The sequence below is a fragment of the Bombyx mandarina genome, chromosome 05 (assembly GCF_030267445.1).
Source record: "Bombyx mandarina strain Sakado chromosome 05, ASM3026744v2".
NCBI classification, from domain to species: Eukaryota; Metazoa; Arthropoda; class Insecta; order Lepidoptera; family Bombycidae; genus Bombyx; species Bombyx mandarina.
In genome coordinates, this window is record NC_143212.1 from 8,535,048 (window position 1) to 8,554,018 (window position 18,971).

At 35.2% G+C, this 18,971-nt stretch overlaps 2 protein-coding genes across 2 annotated transcripts; one reads left to right on the forward strand and one right to left on the reverse strand.

The window, feature by feature from the left end:
* Positions 1–1,980: 1,980 nt before the first annotated feature.
* On the forward strand, positions 1,981–9,151 carry LeuRS-m (Leucyl-tRNA synthetase, mitochondrial). The gene is made up of 6 exons (XM_089727380.1): positions 1,981–2,223; positions 2,453–2,902; positions 3,181–4,525; positions 4,627–4,865; positions 5,384–5,620; positions 8,847–9,151. The coding sequence occupies exons 1-6, from the start codon at positions 2,131–2,133 to the stop codon at positions 9,060–9,062; spliced, it is 2,580 nt and encodes an 859-aa protein (XP_089583506.1). The 5' UTR covers positions 1,981–2,130; the 3' UTR covers positions 9,063–9,151.
* LOC114249448 (uncharacterized) lies at positions 9,139–16,961 on the reverse strand. Its single transcript, XM_089727381.1, has 6 exons — positions 16,813–16,961; positions 15,156–15,261; positions 11,782–11,907; positions 11,253–11,324; positions 9,661–9,801; positions 9,139–9,509 (listed from the first exon to the last, which is right to left on the reverse strand). The coding sequence occupies exons 2-6, from the start codon at positions 15,228–15,230 to the stop codon at positions 9,438–9,440; spliced, it is 486 nt and encodes a 161-aa protein (XP_089583507.1). The 5' UTR covers positions 15,231–15,261; positions 16,813–16,961; the 3' UTR covers positions 9,139–9,437.
* Positions 16,962–18,971: the final 2,010 nt, after the last annotated feature.

The window sequence follows — 18,971 nt, forward strand, 5'->3', positions numbered from 1 at the left end:
ATTTATTTGCTAAATAGATAATGTCACATTTCTTAGAGCTAATGCTGCGACAGTTCCACTGAATTATTTGTGACTGATCCATTATTGTTGTTAGTTACAGATTTATCTGTAAGAAGAGTGGCAGTGTTGGACGGTAAAGAATGTTCAGAAATTACTTGTGAAGATTGAAGAAGAAAATTCATAAGAGTGAGAATTAAATCACGAGTTGACAAGTTTTGAAGTGAGTGGTGATCATATCCTGTTCCAACTGTTGGTAGTGGAATATCATATTCATTGGTTAATTTTGCATGAGCTATTTTGTCAAAACCTTTACTAAGCTGCACTGGTGTTTTAGGTTTGAGAAAAACTGTTTTTTTGTAAGATTTATTGACATTTTCAGACTTTGGATTTGAAACTTTAATATGTGATATAGGAGGAGATATTGGAGTGGACAGAACATCTGAATATGATCTACCAACAGGAGGATGTAATTTCAGGGCTTCTGCATATGATAGACAACTTTTGGCCATAGATTCTTTGATGGATTTTTGTCTAAAAAATTCAGGGCATTTGCGGCTAGTGGCGAAATGTGATCCAGAACAAAGGCAACATATGACATTTTCCTCTTCAATATTACAACTGTCCCCTGAGTGGCCATTACCACATTTAAAACAACGGGGAGAAGACCTACATTGTGATTTAATGTGACCATATCGACAGCATTGAAAACACTGAATAGTTGGGTATATGTACAGATCAACAGGTAAAGAATTATAACATAAATATACACGTTTTGGTAAGACTTGGCCATCGAAGGTGAGCACTACTGTTTCAATTGGAATAAAATTAGTGTTACCATTATTAATTTGTTTTTTATTTAATCTTCTTACTTTAAGAATAGGTCCACATCCAAATGGAACATTTATATTTTTTAAAATCTCTTCTTCTGTCCAGTCCGTTGGAATTCCTCTTACTACACCCATACGTGTTACATTATTAGTCGGAATGAAAGTTTTAAAATTGTTCTTAATTACTGCAGGATGATGTAGGAAGGCATTAGCATCTTCAAAATGGCTAAACGCAAGTAAAATTCTGTTTCGACCAATGCGCTTCAGGCTACCATTTACAATATTTTTAAATGAATTTTTTTTTAAAAACTGCCCAAATGAAATTGGGTGGATAGAGGAGTTATCGTTTGGATTTTGTTGTATTTTTTGAACATGGACTATAAAAGGCGAGGCATCTGACGACTGGTAAAGAATTCTACCTATAGACTGCTGTGTCCGCTTTTTGTTGTCAGTAGAAGATTGAGACGCTGAATTTGCATTAATTATCGATTGAGAATTTGGCTGCATTGGGGTATCAATGGTTGCAGGAGGGGCTAAATCACATCTACAGTCTGATTCACAACTATCAATAGCAGATTTAAGATGTTTTCTTTTTTTCTTGTTGCAATGCTTGCAGATCTTACTAGCATGTGATCTTTTTCTTTTGGAGTTAGTTCTAGTTTGGTTAGAGCAATCGGAATCTAGTACGGATCCCTCAGTATCTATTCCAGAATTAAAATCAATAGTAATTTCATTCGACACCTGGGGGCCGTAGCCCCCAGGGTCGTCCAGATCAAACATTAATACAATCTAAGAAATTATAAGAATAACTTACCAAATCAAACGAAGAAAATAATAAAATGTGGATTAAATAGATACAAATATACTAAAATATTAATACTATATTACCCAACTGATCCAATTAACATCAAAAATTAATTTTAATTATAGATAAACGACCAGCACATTCGAAGTTTCCCGCGCTTTTTTTCCTGGAGTCAAAAATAAGATTAAAAATTCAAATAAGACTTGACCTAAAGGTCTTATAGTTACCAGGTCATAAAATCCCTTAAAAAAGAACGTATTTATTATCAGTTTTTAAATTATTAAGTGTATAGTTTATGATAAATAGAACACACAAGGTTGTATGGGCTCAGATCCCCTTGCCTTTCCTAATAAGAAAAATTGTACCAAAAAAAAAGGCTATGATCACTGATTACACAGTAGGTAATTTATTTAGAAGTAAATCTAAAAAAATGTGAATGGAACCTTTGTCAAAGGAAATTACACATAAATATTCATTCAATACCAATATTAATTCGGAATGTATTCATTAAAACTTTTTAGGACATTCTCAAACTTTATGCACAATGTAACTATAACCTTTCGTAGAAGGAAAACAAGCTTAGGATTATGGGTATGGATGTGGTGTAACATTTATTAAATAACAGTAGATTTTGTTTGAAAGCCTTTACTTTGCTCTTTGAAATATAACTACAAATAGAAATGTACTGCTATGATTTAAGTAACGAAAAAATAAAGTGCAATGATTAGATTTTTTTGTTGTTGTATAAGTTTTTTATTTAAATCCGCTAAGAACTAAGAACATAAGTAAATTGAAATAGCTTTTTTTAAATATATTACAGCATGAAGATGTTAACAGAGATATAAAAATTAAAATAGAAAAATATTGGTCAACTGAAGTGTTGCACAGAGAAATCAGTAATGCCGATCCTGTCTACTATGTTTTACCTATGTTCCCTTATCCTTCTGGTAACCTACACATGGGACATGTTAGAGTGTACTCGATATCTGATGCTTTAACACGCTTTCACAAGTTAAATGGATACAAAGTAATACATCCAATTGGTTGGGATGCATTTGGTTTACCTGCTGAAAATGCTGCAATCGAAAGGAACATACCACCTTATAAATGGACAAAATCTAATATAGAGAGGATGAAACAACAATTGTTACAGTTGGGTTTTGAATTTGACTGGACTAGAGAAATATCAACTTGTAACCCTCATTATTATAAATGGACACAGTACATATTCTTGAAGCTGTTGGAAAATGGCTTAGCTTATCAATGTAAGGTACTTATTCAATTAAGGTATCTTAATATTAAAAGAGTTCAATCTCACACATCTTATAATCATTTAAAGTAAAAATACAACGTGCGTGATAGAACCAAATTCACAATACTTTAATAAAAAAATTCATAGACTTATCTTCCAAAGAAATATAAAATAAATATTTTTGGATGAGAACTAATACGAAAAAAATTCAATTAAATATAATTTTATGTTATATTGTGGACCAAGTTTATACACAGTGTTGACAATGATCAGTAAGATTGGTTATTTAATTCCAGGCTGAAGTGAACTGGGACCCTGTAGATCAAACAGTATTAGCTGATGAACAAGTGGATGATCTTGGTTGTTCATGGAGATCTGGGGTGAAAGTAGAAAAAAAGTTACTGACTCAATGGTTTATCAAAACTACTAAGTATGCCAAAAAATTATTAGATGGATTAAAAGACAAAAGCTTAGAAAACTGGAAGGACATAATTAATTTGCAAAGACACTGGATTGGTGATTGTGATGGCACAGTAGTAACATTCAAGTTAAATGTTGATGGAACCATGAAACTATTTGATGTATGGACTAAAAATCCCTACAAATATATACATGGTAATTTTATAGTAATGAAAAGTAGTCATCCTCTGTTACAAGGGCATACATACAACTCTGGCCTGTCCTGTCTAAATCCAATAACAGACTCAGAAATGCCTGTCTACATGTGTGATACTGTTGAATATCCAGAAGGTAGAGATGTTTTGATTGCTTGTCCAACTCAAGATGAAACAGATAATCAAATTGCGCAAGCCTTGCAAATTTCCATAGATCAAGAGAATAAAAAAGACATAGCTATTGAAAGTGACAGTTTAAAAGCTATAGAGATTGCTAGGAACAAGAATGTAGGTGGTCACTTTGTTAGTTCCAAACTTAAAGATTGGCTCATATCCAGACAGAGATACTGGGGTACACCAATACCCATAATATACTGTCCCAAATGCAATATTGTTCCTGTTCCTTATGAAGATCTGCCAGTTGTATTACCAGAACTTGATACTCACTCAGGCATCCAAACATTACAATCATTAGATAATTGGGTCAATTGTAAATGTCCTAAATGTCACTCGAATGCTAAAAGAGAAACTGATACAATGGACACATTTGTTGACTCTTCCTGGTATTTTTATAGATTTTTGGATCCTAAAAACGAATTTGCTCCTTTTAATAAAGAAAAATTGAAGAATTCTACACCAGTTGACATTTATATTGGGGGTAAGGAACATGCAGTGCTACATTTATATTATGCTCGGTTTATGAGTTATTTTTTAAATTCTTTGGGAATGACTTATGTTGAAGAGCCTTTTAAAAAATTGTTGGTACAAGGGATGGTAATGGGACAATCTTATAAAGTTAAATCTTCTGGTAAATATTTACCACCTGAAAATGTAGAAAAAGTTGGAGAAATTTATAAAGAAAAAGTCACAGGTGAACCAGTATTAGTTCAGTGGGAAAAAATGAGCAAATCAAAATACAATGGTGAAAATCCTGAAAGACTCCTTGAGTCTTATGGTTGTGATATGACAAGACTTTTAATACTAGCTGATGTACCACCAGGTACACCCAGGCGTTGGTCTGATGCAAGTGAGTTCATGATATTATTTTTCTTTTTAAATCCATTCCTTTTAGATCTAAATATCAGAAAAATTTCAAATGAATACCCCACAAATTGTTATATTTTTTAGCATTGCCTGGGTGTTTGAACTGGCAACATCGTCTTTGGATGACTATGAGAGAATTTCTAAAATATCGTGCGAATAACTTTGAAAGTAATAGCTTGAGTCCTGAAGAACTCAAAAAAATTGAGAACAAAATCTGGGAAAACCGAAACTATTTTACTGCTACCACTACATATCATTTCAGGGACACTCAAAAACTCAGTGTTGGCATTTCCCGACTTCAAAGCTTAACAAGTACTCTACGGGTAAGGCAAGATTTGTTTTTTTATTAAAATTCCAATACGTATACCTCAAGCTATTGCCTCTATTTCCTTGTCGCCTACTTCTAGTAGAAGTATCCTTACCTATTTTTATACGCCACTTTCAAACCTAGGCAATATCTCCTCTCGTCCTATTCCGCAAGAATTAATGGTAAATATTGGCGACGGTACCGATCAAGAGGACCTTCCGTTTCTGCGACAGCTGATTACGATAGTTGATCAGTTTTCACTCATTATTTAAAATTGCACACATATAGCCTGCTTAACATACTGTGCTCTTCATGCGATTACTCTGTTTCGTCTTTTATTAATTTTTTAGCCAGACGGTCCATCTGATGATAAGTGGTTATCGTCGCTCATGGACTTCAGCAATGCCAGGGGCACAACCTAATCTCTGTCTACTGCAAAGTCTACGAGTAAATGAAATATTCTGTATAATAAAAAAAAAAACTTTTAACTAAATTAATATCGCCGCATAAACATGTGTTTTCCCTTAATTCCAGAACAATATTCCACCTGAAGTGTACGCGAGAAGCAAGGAATTCGAATTAGCATTGGCGGCTCTTATTATAATGGCATCTCCTATTACTCCACACTTTTGTTCTGAATTGTGGGCTGGATTATTATCGGCTCCGCATCGAATCTCTTCACATAATTCTACAATTAACTGGGAGAACAATGTATTAGAACAGAACTGGCCTGTTGTTGATAATCACTACAAATTGTCATTTTTGTGCAAAGTAAGTTTGATTTTATCGTAACGGAATATCGAATGAAAAAATATGATATCTAAACAGATACAGAAATTTAAACTAATTATGAGAAGTCATGTTGCCGGCTCGCAACTAGACACAATAATACACCACCAGATATAAATAATAAAACAATGTTAAGTGTGGGTATCTAAATATAATTAATTTACTAAATTTTTATTAATTTATTAATTTACTAAATTAAATACTAATTATAATTAAGTCATAGCTTAAAGGATAAGAAGTCTAATCTAATACGTGCCGTCACATACGTGTGCACAAATAGCTTCCACAAAGAAGGAATTTTTTATCTTTCAACAATCAAACTCGCTTAATATACAAATTTTACGTAACTACTAGTGACAGGACGTATTTGTCAGCGCCCTCGGGTACATACCACCATCTCGGCTATTTATGCCACAAAGCGGTTTTAGTTTCGGCATGTAGGGACAGCCGTTCAACAGTAGAATTCAGAATTTGATATTATTCTCAAAGTGGGTGGTGAAATTCACATCAGTAAACACATTACACTAGATTTTTTTATTGCTTAGATTGGTTTGACGAGCTCACAACCTGGTGTTAAGTGGTTACTGGAGCCCATAGACATCTAAACGTAAAAGCGCCACCCACCTTGAGATATAAGTTCTAAGGTCTAACACCCGTATCTTTAGTCGTTCACACGAGCGTAACTCGACTCGACTCAACCTCCAACGCGCGTTTCGGTATGATTAGTCGTAAAAATAAACTCCACTCAAACGTCCTTGGAAAAATTTCCTAACCGGAGTGAAGTGACCGAACTGTCAAGTTAAGGTACGTCGCGACGTACCTTGAACGTTCCTCAAGGCTGGTTTTCTATCGATGTCCAAATAGTATGTGGACCGCAAATGGAAATATATGATATTGTTGTGCAATGGCCTGGATCTGTGCATGATTCGCGCATATTTTGATAATTTAAGTTTGATAATATTTATTAATAAAGTAAATAGTTCGAGGTTAGACATTTGAAACTCTTTATTTTATTTACCTACATAAGAGTCATATTTTGCTTACTACCTGATAAATAAAGTCAATGCGATTATAAGTTTTATTTATATAATAATAAACTGGTGGTTGTGGAAAAGCACTTCAACAACACGATGCAACCAAAATCACATAAAAGCGGCGAATAAAAATACAAAGCCGGATCCGAAATCTAAAATAATAATAGGTTAGAAAATAAATAATACACTTTCAGATTTACCGCACGCACACATATTTACGAATAACTCAGCAACCAAAACATCAAACAAGTTCATCTAGTGTCAAACCAATGAAGTAGGAAACCTATGGAAATGAAACGTCAACCAAAATTTCGTGCCGCTGTGACGTCATCTGGCCACAAAACATGGCGGCTTTAGTGCTGTACAAAAGATTTCAATGTTATCAGGTTTTATCGATAAACGTTTTTGGCTCATTTTATTTTAAATATTGTTGAGTATTATTTATTTGTAGAATTTATACTTTAATGGGAAGTAAGTAGGTATATTGTTATGTGCAAATATGATATGATTTAGATGGGTGAAATCTAAGACAAGTTCGTCCTTCGAATTTGCCAAGTAAACGATATGATGATTTTTAAAAGTTGCTACACTGATTTTATAAAGTTGTCGTTTGTCGCAAAACATAAAGATATGGCGTAGTTCAAAGCCATCAGCCCATTTCTAGCATGCTAAATGTTATCGTATTTTGAGTACGTGTTTTTCTTAGACTATTACAATCTATTTTAATTGTTTTGCTGACTCTAAAGTCCGTAACATACTACCGCAGCGCACCCCAAGGAAGGTGCGCCGCACCATTTGAATCACTTTCGCTTGAGAGTGATTCAAATTTTAAACTTATCAAGGGACCGCGTGAAAAAAAAAACACCTACAGAACATTTATTCATTAATTACAAACGTCATTCCTTGTGACTTCCTCTCTAAAATCACTTAATTATTAAATATTTAACAAATTTACAATAGTGTTTTACTCACTGCGGAATAAAACTATTTTATTTAAATAGTTCCGAAGAGATTTTGTCGGTAGCCTTTTTCCCGAAATATCTAAACAGAATGTCTAAATATGTTTTGATGACATATTTTAAAGTGGTATTTATGATTAGTGTCATGATCAATAGATTCCGACCGAAAAATGGATTTTTCGGATGAGGGCTCCATAATGAATTTAAATACATATAGATAATAGTTTTAGGACATCGACTTTCTTGAGATCCTATAAAATACGTTTTAATTATTATTTTTGTATGTTTTAAGCATGATAAATTATGAAATTTTATATAATCAATCATATTAAATCGATATCATAGTCAATAAATAATGTACAACCCAAAACAGACGGCCGAACTGACGTGACAATGACATTTGGCGCGCTAAACATGGCGGATTTTCGGCCTCATTAGACGGAGACGGAGATATTTACGTATATTCATGTTTCATTTTATGTACGCACTGAAATACTGTTATATTGTTTTCCTGCGAGTTAAAGTGCTGAGTAAGAACGAGATAGATATATGTTTATGTATGTGCCTTCAAAATGGGTGCTATTTATATAAGCGATTGTACGTATAGAACAATATGTCGTGTCCCTACTATATAGGTCTATGTGTCAAACAGACAGCGGCAGCTTGACTTTGACATTAAACAATGACCATAGACTACAGAACTCTATGGGTTTGATGCTAGCTTGATCAAATTTTCATCATTATTACCTCACTCGAGGACAGTTGAGGAATATTGTAATGGTCGACTAAAAATACCAAACTCGAGTAAGTTTGGAGGGAATTCTCGAGCATCATCGGATGAGTTAAGAGTGGAGGACTATTTTACGAAACGTCTAAAGATACGGGCATAAGTATAGTTACAACGGCTGCCCCGCCCTTCAAACCGAAACGCATTACTGCTTCACGGCAGAAATAGGCGGGGTGGTGGTACCTACCCGCGCGCACTCACAAGAGGTCCTACCACCAGTAATTACTCAATAATTTTGCTGGTTTGATTTTTATTACACGATGTTATTCCTTCACCGTGAAAGTCAAACGTGAAGATTACTTAAGTACGTATTTCATTAGAAAAATTAGTACCCGCCTGCGGGATTCGAACACCGGTGCATCGCGAGATACGGATGCCGTGAGGTCTTTTGTCATCCTACACCAAAACTGTATAATGTTAAATTGCAGGTAGACGGAGCAGATAGATGTGAATTAAAAATTAAAGCGGCTGAACTTAATAATTTACACGAAGAAAGAGCTTTGCAAGTCATGCTTAACGAAGAAAGTGTACAAAAGTGGACACGGAGAGGTGTTTTACGTCAAAAGTATGAATTGTATCCGGGTTGTCGGGCCATACTGCATATATTCACGAATAAGAAACAAAAACAAGTAGAAGAAGTTTAAAATAACACAAAATAACATTATTTCGTAGTTATTGTTAAGAATTGAGTAATATTGTGATAATATTAACTTTAATAAATCACAAAACTAAACAGAATGTTTTATTTGAATTAAATACATATCGCATAAGTATATACAGGAACATACAGATTGTCAACAAATCTAATAACAATTATATTGATAGGTACTTAAATCCTAAGGGTGGTAAAAAAAACGATTTCTGATTAGGCAATTCGTTTCACAAAATAAAAATAGCTAACATTTAAACCTCATTGAAATCACGTTACGGTTTAATGTTGTTTTCTAGCCCCGTCTCTCTTCAGAGATGAAAATGAGCACTAATTATTAATTTGATTGGTGAATAAGTAAGTTTCCGGCTTATCTACTGTTTTTTAATCGTTTTCCGGTAAATATTTCATCTTTGTACTCTCGTAAATTTGCCGCTGAATCCTGAGAATTTAACAAATAAAAATTATTTTATCTTAAACTATGTATATCGCTGATTTCTTACAAATAACATCAATTCTGAATAGCTATAAATTCTATATATTGTTAAAAAGCATCATATTCTGATTTTGGTAAATGAATGAAATTGAAATACCTTTTTTGCTTCTCGCCATTCTAATGCGCGAAGACGGGCTAAACCTTTCAGATTTCTATCAAGAATATTCAGGAAATCTGCTCTAGATATCTTAGGTGTTGGTGTAGTTCCATTTACAGCAATTGTTTCTGTCGTCGCAGTCTGCAAATGACTTCAAATTTAAGAAAAAACCTCTACATGGTCCCCAGAGAGATGGTTTCAAGTCTTCCGTTGCAGGGGTAATCGTTTTTTAGACGAATTTCCATTCTTCAGAAACGTAAGGTGTTTCGTTGTTAAATACATATTAAATAATCGTTAAATATTTTTTGGGTTTTCGTGGGTATTTGTGTATTTTTGATATACGTATCAGAATATTGTAATAATTAACAAAATCTGTGATGTTTCAAGATTATATTGGTTTTCCGCCTAATATTTCTGGTAACTATAGAAGTCGTAGTTTAGTAGAACTCGTGTGTAAAGGTGGAAGGCGGCATTTACGTTGTAGAAGTCCTTAAGCTTGGGTAACCATTAAACAACAAGTGGCTCGTCCGTTAGCTCGTCCACCCATCTGAGCAATAAAAAAAACTAGAAAACTTTGTAGTAAATTGATCTTTTATCTTTTAGTTAGATAGCCCATTTATTGAGGAAGGCTATATACAGGCTATAACATCACGCTAAGACCGATACAAACGGAGCACCAATAAAGAATGTTTCAAAATCGGGGTTTTTTTTCCTTTTCAGAGCTTCCGCTGCGTGCGCTGTGGAAACGGTTAAAGTTTCGTTAAAATAATGTGTGACAGAATTGTTCCCGTTTAAAAGATCTAAAAAAAGTCCTCGACAGCATATGTCTATATGTTAAGGTTGGATCACTATAACGTTTTTTATGCTAACAAAACGTGTGCTAAAACAAAGCATTATTTGTGAAGGTGTTTTTGTAAAGATGATATTAATCCTTATCCAAATAAATACGTATTCATTACAACATTGAAACACCCAAATCACTTCAAGATAGGTTTCGACAATTATAGATTTTTCTGGATTTCTCCAGGATCCCATCATCAGGTCTTGATGATTAAAGAACAATTCGAAGTCTACCCTTTCGAACAAAAAACAGAAAAGAGAATTATCAGAATCGGTTCAAGCATTATCGAGAAATCGGTGAACATACATAGATAAAAAATGGTGGTCGAATTGATAGATTTTGGCACCTTAAATAGCTCCTTAACAATCTATTATTCAAAAATATTTTCACTTTCTACGTTAATGAAGCTGCGGGTAAAATTTAGCTTTATGCCAAAGTAACTATTCCACGCGGACGAAGTCGCAGGTAAAAGCTAGTTAATAATAATAATGAAAAAATTTTAAAGCCGTTTTATTTTATCAAACAGTATTTTATCTATATTTGAGCGATAAGTATCCGGAAAAAGTAGGTACTAAAATTAAAGTTATTCCAGAATTGCCTTGACAAACTTAAAATCGAAACTCAAATATTAAAAGCTCTAGATTGTTTCGTTAAAAAATGTATGATTGTTTAAATAGTAGGTACATAGAATAACTTTATTCCTATACTTAATCTACTTACATAGAAATAAACCTGATGATATTACACTTACATTACCATCGGAAAATTGATTGTTGACTAAATCAGAAATTTGACTGTATGCACTTTTGGTATCGTTGACTTGCTGAAACAAGATTTAGAAACAAGATTGTTATTATGAGAAAGCACGGTTTCGGCCATACAAACATATTGTTTTCCGGTTTCCGCCCGGGACAGAAATGAAGCCACCAGCGCAAAAGTGGCCTTACCTACAGTTTTTCATATTTATGCTTATATAATGCAATTTACATAAACATAATAAAATTTGATGCAAAAGCGGCCTATCCCCAGTTCTACCCATATATAACAGATGCCTTTCTAAACATTATTTTTGCACGTATTGTTTCTGCTTACGAAACAGTGTAAACGTAAATTCAAATCTCATTAACTCCATATTAACTATGGTAAGCTTAGGTCACTTTTGCGCTGACGGCCACAAATGACCTTTTGTGTTCTGCAACTGTCATATTCTAGTTTTTTTTTTAAATCCACATACCTACTGTACCTTAGGTAGCAGGATATTTATAAAACGTTTGGCTTACCTCTTTGATAAGATTAAATACAGTCCCGAAGAAACCCCATTTTGGCTTCGTTGCAATGGAGTAACCCGCTTTAATTGCAGATTGTCTCTGATATCGGTCCTTGCTTATTATATCATCTGCTGTTGGCTAAAGGAAGACAACACCATTAACAAACTTAAAAAAACAGTTGCGTTTTTAAGATTTTATATTATATTTATTTTGTTTTAGTATGATTAGTTTGATAAGAAAAAAACTTTCCGCATTAAACGACATCAAGCTACAATTTTCTCCGGTGTTCTGCGTAAGGAAAACAATTACTTAAAACAAAAACACGTTTCATTGTACAAATACAAAATATGTTTAAAAAAAGTACTGACTTCGATCGAGATTCGATCCAGGACACAGGGGCATAATACCAAACGAAAGCAGCTATTAAGTAGATAAATAATAAAGATCGAATAAAGTAGCCGTGGGTGTTGCAAGAACCAATCGTCAGCAAGCAACGTTATCTTTCAAAAATGATTTCTTGAAGGGTCGCGTTTAAAAATGACAAATATTGAAAAGCGTTCACATATTGTAGATAGTCATGTCACATAATCTTACTGGTGGTATGACCTCTTGAGAGTCCGCGCGGGTGGGTACCGCCACTCTGCCTGTTCTGCCGTGAAGCAGTAATGCGTTTCGGTTTGAAGGGTGGGACAGCCGTTGTAACTATACGTGAGACCTTAGAACTTATATCTCAAGGTGGGTGGCGCATTTACGTTGTGGATGTCTATGGGCTCCAGTAACCACTTAACACCAGGTGGGCTGTGAGCTCGTCCACCCATCTAAGCAATGATAAAAAAAAAATCATAAATGCGGTATTAACCCGAAACTTTTCATAAAATTTAAAGAAATATTCGTTTTATTCTTTAATCATGTTAATAAATTAAAATCAAAGACATCTAAAAACTCTTACTATTACTAGACTACTACTAGAATATAACTATATACAAGCGCAAAATACAAACTTATTACATTGCCAACCAAATTATTTAAATAAATAATTTAAACAACAACATTTCAATTCCTGAAGCTAATAAGGGCATAATGCACTGCTTAGTTGTTACAATACAGCGAGAGCCACGTTCATTGAGTTTATTAGAATGTATTTTTTGCTGATATAATGCTTGTTTCCAACAATATTACTGTGTAAACTCAGCAATTTTTGATTGATTATGTAAAGGTTTTCATTAAGAGCGCTCGAACTTAAAAATAAAATTTAAAAAAGACCTGTCCAAGTAATATTGCCAATATATGCATACATCATAGAAGGTTCGGGGCGTTAAGAAAATGGACGTGGCTTAGACTGATCGAATTATGATTTGATTACAGCATTTTGTTTTTAAAAATCGACTCTTTTTCTGTTTTTAGGGCTCGGAACCGAACCTCCTGCAAAGTTATCGCCTAGCGAGCACTCATAATCTGTGCTAGGTAGGTACTCCTCGGTGGCCGAAGATGTTGGAGCCTCCAATTTAGGAGGGCCGTGGTAGAGACGTGATTTCACCGCTTGGCGGTCTCCACCTACGAGCAACGGACCGTTGAAGCGATCGGCCCGGTCCTCACGGACTTGGTGAATCGCGACGTTGGCCGAAGGGAGCCATCTGAAGGGATTGCCATCACTTCAGTGGCTACGACGAGGACACGGTGTCGGCATCGTAACTGGTCCTATTTGCGCGACGGAATATGAAGCTGCCCCAGCCACATAAAAATCCAACCTTGATTCAGGTGATATAACTTTCGCAAAGGAACCGTTCGCCAAACTAAAATCACAAAGTACGATCTCCTAACAAAATTATTCATTACACTTCTTCATGTGGTGCTTAAGCACATCTTTGTACCTGAGGAGTTATCCGCTACGGTTACGCTTGCCTTCCTCAAGTTCAGAGAAAAAGATGCACTTTGTTGTATGGTTATCTGATATCCGCGATACGTGTCCACACCAACGGAGTTGCCGTCACATGATATATATTTTAATCTCCATGATATTAGCTCCCCGTAGCACTTCTGTATTCCGAATACGATCATACCAGCTGATGGTGAGTATTGCACAAAAAAGCGGTCAGTTGCGCAGGGTATATTAAGGTGTATATCCTACGCGCGAGACATAAGTGCACTTATGTTTGTCCTTCTCGATCCACTGGAACGGAGACGGTTACAGCTGTGGAAAGACTCGGACAGATGGATATATTATGGTAAAAACTAACAGGGAGTTAGTACTTTTTCATACTCCCTTAATCACCCACGGGCAGATATGCGGTGGTGCTACTCTAGTCCGCCGACGCCACACGGCAAATATTTTATAAATCAAATCAAGAACTCATCATTTATTAATTTTAAGTCGCCCCGTTGATCTACTGGTTATTAACATTGGTTACAGTAGGTACCATAAAATCGAATTGTTAAGGAAACAATAATCTTTCTCTCTCTTTTCTTTTCTGCGTTTAATGTGGTACATTTATACGTTATACCTACTGTACTGGTAGGAGTAAGAGTTTGAAGTCGTCGTGGCCTAAAGGATAAAGACGTCCGGTGCATTCATGTTGAGCGATGCACAGGTGTTCGAATCCCAGGCGGGTACCAGTTTTGCTAATGAAATACGTAGTCAACAAATGTTCACGATTGACTTCCACAGTGAAGGAATAACATCGTGTAATAAAAATCGAACCCGCAAAATTATAATTTGCGTAGTTACTGGTGGTAAGACCTCTTGTGAGTCCGCGCGGGTAGGTACCACCGCCCTGCCTATTTCTGCCTTGAAGCAGTAATGCGTTTCGGTTTGAAGGGCGGGGCAGCTGTTGTAACTATACTGAGAACTTAGAACTAATATCTCAAGGTGGGTGACGTATTTACGTCGTAGATGTCTATAGGCTCCAGTAAGAACCACTAAACACCAGGTGGGCTGTGAGCTCGTCCACCCATCTAAGCAATAAAAAAGTAACGCCATCTATTGTCAAATAGCGGCAACACCGAATGTACTCGACTTGTGAGGAATGTTCTCGACGATTCTAGGGATGTCGTATCGACAATAAAAGCGTTGCAGAGATGGCACGCAGTCAGTCAGTAATCGGAACTACTCGAAGCGAAACAGCAAACGGATCACCTGAAGCGAAGCGGAAGAACTGAATTGAGAATTTTAGTGTTTGTGAAGTGTTTTAAGTGTTCTAAGTGCTAATACAGTGTTAACTTGTAATTGGGTAGAATTTTATTTATCCCGAACCCCAATGCGTAACAATATTATATTTCTTAAAAACTAAAGTAAGCCGTCGACGTCCCCAATTTTCAGTACAGCGCGGATCCCGCACTTAAGCGATGTTTTGTTCTGTTATAACATCAAAAAAAAAGTTGCTACATACTGGTTGTGCTGTGAAGTGTGGAGCTATGATAGCAACGATGAGAATGGCGACTAGTGCGAAGTTCCGGAAAGCCATTCTGATTTTTTCGCAAGCTCCGCTGCTACGCCTATGTGAAAATATTACTTGGATAAACATTGTGAAAAAAATCGCTACGTTGTTTTGTACTCTTAACTGTGACAAGGTCAGATATATAGTAGTTATTTTACATTTCACAACTATCCGATTAACATAACGTACGTCAAGTGTGTTCATCGCAAATTTTAAAGAACTCTTCAATGAACAACGCCGGGAACCTACAGGAATCATGGCATAAAACAAAAACAGTACCTATATATCTGCCGCTTGTGATTTCTGATACTATAGCGTTTTATACGTCATGCAAAAATCTTATTTTACGACTACTGTAGTATTTCTTGTATTATTTATACTTCCAGCACTGGACATATTCAACCGTACTTATAAATAAGTTAAAACACGGGGTCCAAAGTCTCACCAGGAAACAGGAGGCGGCATCCTGCCTTTACTATAGATTCACTGTTCATGAATACCATGGCCATACAAAAGATCTAGCTACTAAATATTGTTGTAATTGTTAATGTAGAAGATGCGTCTATTCACAATTAATTGATGTTCTCTATGTTTTAGCGAAGATTTTTAGACTTATTTTACCTAATAAAATAATATTGTGATGTTTTTTGATATTACGAGTACCTTCTTAATAATAATTAACCACCTTAACAAATGCCTATATAGTAATAACAATAAATGAATAATAACAATAAATAAATAATATAATGAATACATAGTACTTTTATATTATCTGAGAAAAAAATCCTGTAGCATTTTACGGTCAAAATTGTAACGAATGATACATTGCTACACAGTGCAGTAAGAATAGTCTCGGTTAGCAGGTAAAAATAGCATCAAAGAGAAAGATTAAGTTAAAAAAGCCTAAATATAGGCTAAATAAGCTCTCATCGACAAATAAGATTTAAGATCAGTTTTCACAAATACCGTTTTCAAGCTTTTGACTACATCATGTGTTCATAGTCATACTAGTCGTCAGATGGTCGTTACATCAGACGTTTTTCCTCTTTGACAATAGAAGCTTTAATTTTCTTCACACTTCAGACTTTAAAATATCGTATGATTAAGGATATAGAGCAAGAAAAAGAATACCATTCGAGTTATGTTGAAGAACCAGTTATCTAATTAATCATTCAATTCAAGTTCCTAAAAATGACGATAACGATTACATTGCTTATGCATTACAGGTGTCCACATAATAATTCAATTATGTACTCTGGTTCAAAAGGTATTTACTTGTTTCAACCACTTTTAATTCAAAATCGTATATTGATGATTAATTTTTGGTCTAATAGGTTATATAATATTTTGTTATGGAACTATTTTTATAGAAAAAAAAATGTTAAGTAAGCTGGTTAGTTAGTTCTTTACTCAGATTTTTAAATCTCCACCTTGTTCTTAAAAGTATAATTTATTTTATAATACATACTGGGCTCCTTGTTTTTATTATTTTTGTTTTACTTTATTAGCGCTCCAATATAAGTATTTCGATGGCAAAAAAAATTGAATTTTCTAAACATGCAATATAATTTATATAATTCACTTCATTGGATAGATTTACTAGGTTTACCTAAAGCACAAACCCAGCTTGAATAACAGCACTAGGAGGTGCGCTGACGCACCGGCTTCACACGCAAAGCAATCGGAGGCACTGGCAGTATATTGATCCGTCAGCGTTAAAACCCACACCGCTTACTACCACAGCACTAACGAGGCCAAGGCCGCACAAAGTAGGTATTCGTTATGTCAGATTGCGTTCTACTTATGCAATGCGCCGCAGTGCAGTTCGATGGCCCGTCAATTCTAGTTTGTAAAACTTAGCGCAATATTTTAATTTTAAAATTTATTTGTTTAATTTGCTTCATGCTTTTCTTAAGTAGTTAGGTGAAAGATCTCAGGGCTTACTTATTGTAAAACCCATCAACCCAACCATGAGACATAACGTCGACATAACGTTTTAATGACTGCTCTACCCTTAGTGACGGCTTCTTTATTGATATAGTCATGCATAGCACCACAATCCTGTAATTTTTTGCCGCGAAAGATGTTTGTATGCCTTCAAATGTAGCTGACACCTTATGTTCCTGGATCGTCCGAAATTTTTTTCCCTACCTATGATGATGATTCCTATGATTACTGGTGGTAGGACGTCTACCACCCTATTTCTGCCGTGAAGCAGTTGAAGCAGAAGAAAACGCAGTAGTGCGTTTCAGTTTGAAGGGTTAGGCAGCCGTTGTAACTATACTGAGATCTTGGAACTCGTATCTCAAGTTGGGTGGCGGCATTTACGTTGTGGATGTCTATGGCCTCCGGTAGCCACTTAACACCAGGTGGGCTGTGAGCTCGTCCACCTATCTATGCAATAAATTTAAAAAAATGCCTTCAGAGGCTATATCAGCATTACCCTAGCGTGTAGGTGAGCTCCCGGGGCTCAAATCGGAGGTGTTGCTAACACCAGCCCTAGCAAGAGCAGTGCTTCGCAGCATTTACCACGGGATCGAAAACGCGACCCTGAGAAGATCCGGCGAGAAACTCGGTGGGCTGTGTCTGTGTCAGATCGTCGGTGGAAATTACATTCAAATTCAAATTCAAAATTCAAAATCATTTATTTCAACTTAGATGTCAGTATGACACACTTGTTGAATGTCAAAATACAAATAACAATGTTAACTCTACCACCGGTTCCAAAAAAAGCCACAGTCCTGAGAAGAACCGGCGAAACAAACTCAGCGGGCTTTTTTTTTTTGTTTTTACTCAAATATTTTCTTTTTTTTAAATAAATAGAAATATTCACAATAAAAGAAAAAACAAGTCAAAAAATACAATTAAAAAAATAATAATAATAATGAAAAATGAAAAGGCCAGGAGCGAGCGCCTCATTCCCACGTAGTGCCATCTAGTAAATAATCCTTAACTTTATAATGTGCCTTGTTGCACAAACGTTCCTTAACAGTTTTCTTAAATCTATGAACAGGTAATAGTTGAACGTTTAGTGGGATCTTGTTGAAAAGCTGTACACCCAGCCCCCTAAAAGAGTTGCTTATTTTCTTAATTCGAGCCGCCGGCAACGCAAGCCTATGTTTGTTCCTAGTGTTCACATTGTGCAAATCGCAGACTCTGGGGAATTCTTCAATGTTTTTACGCACGTACAATAAATTTTCAAAAATGTATTGGGACGCTAAAGTTAGAATTTTGATTTCCTTAAACTTGTGCCTCAAGGATTCCCTCGGTTCCCTCCCTAATACCATAATGGTGTAATTTCCTCAACAATGTATTATGCTCAACACAATCAAAAGCTTTAGATAAGTCGCAGAAAACCCCAAGGGCATTATGCGACTCTTCCCAAGCCTGAAAAATATTTTTAACGAGATCTACACCTGCATCAATAGTTGACCGACCTCTAGTGAATCCATATTGTTTGTTATGAAGCAGGTTATTGGAATTGAAGTGGTACAAAAGTTGTTCCAGAATAATTTTTTCAAAAATTTTACTCAATGTAGGTAGTACTGAAATGGGCCTAAAGTTAGAGGGGTCAAAAGTACTACCAGATTTAAATAAAGGTATTATTTTACTATATTTCATTAGATCAGGAAACACACCACCATCAATACAGTCATTAAATATTGTAGCAAGGTAAGGTGCAATTATATCAATAATGGATTTTATAACATTAATTGAAATTCCCCATAAATCACCAGTTTTCTTAATATTAATGAGCTTGAAATTATT

What these genes read in the sequence shown, in the direction of transcription:
- LeuRS-m (XM_089727380.1), top strand. Translation starts at nt 2,131, where the DNA reads ATGTATTCATTAAAACTTTTTAGGACATTCTCAAACTTTATGCACAAT. An exon ending in GCTTAACAAGTACTCTACGG is followed by an intron (nt 4,866 to 5,383) that starts GTAAGGCAAGAT and finishes CCTTAATTCCAG; the next exon opens with AACAATATTCCACCTGAAGT. An exon ending in AATTGTCATTTTTGTGCAAA is followed by an intron (nt 5,621 to 8,846) that starts GTAAGTTTGATT and finishes GTTAAATTGCAG; the next exon opens with GTAGACGGAGCAGATAGATG.
- LOC114249448 (XM_089727381.1), bottom strand. Translation starts at nt 15,230, where the DNA reads ATGGCTTTCCGGAACTTCGCACTAGTCGCCATTCTCATCGTTGCTATC. An exon ending in ATCAATTTTCCGATGGTAAT is followed by an intron (nt 9,802 to 11,252) that starts GTAAGTGTAATA and finishes AGTCATTTGCAG; the next exon opens with ACTGCGACGACAGAAACAAT. An exon ending in AATGGCGAGAAGCAAAAAAG is followed by an intron (nt 9,510 to 9,660) that starts GTATTTCAATTT and finishes TTAAATTCTCAG; the next exon opens with GATTCAGCGGCAAATTTACG.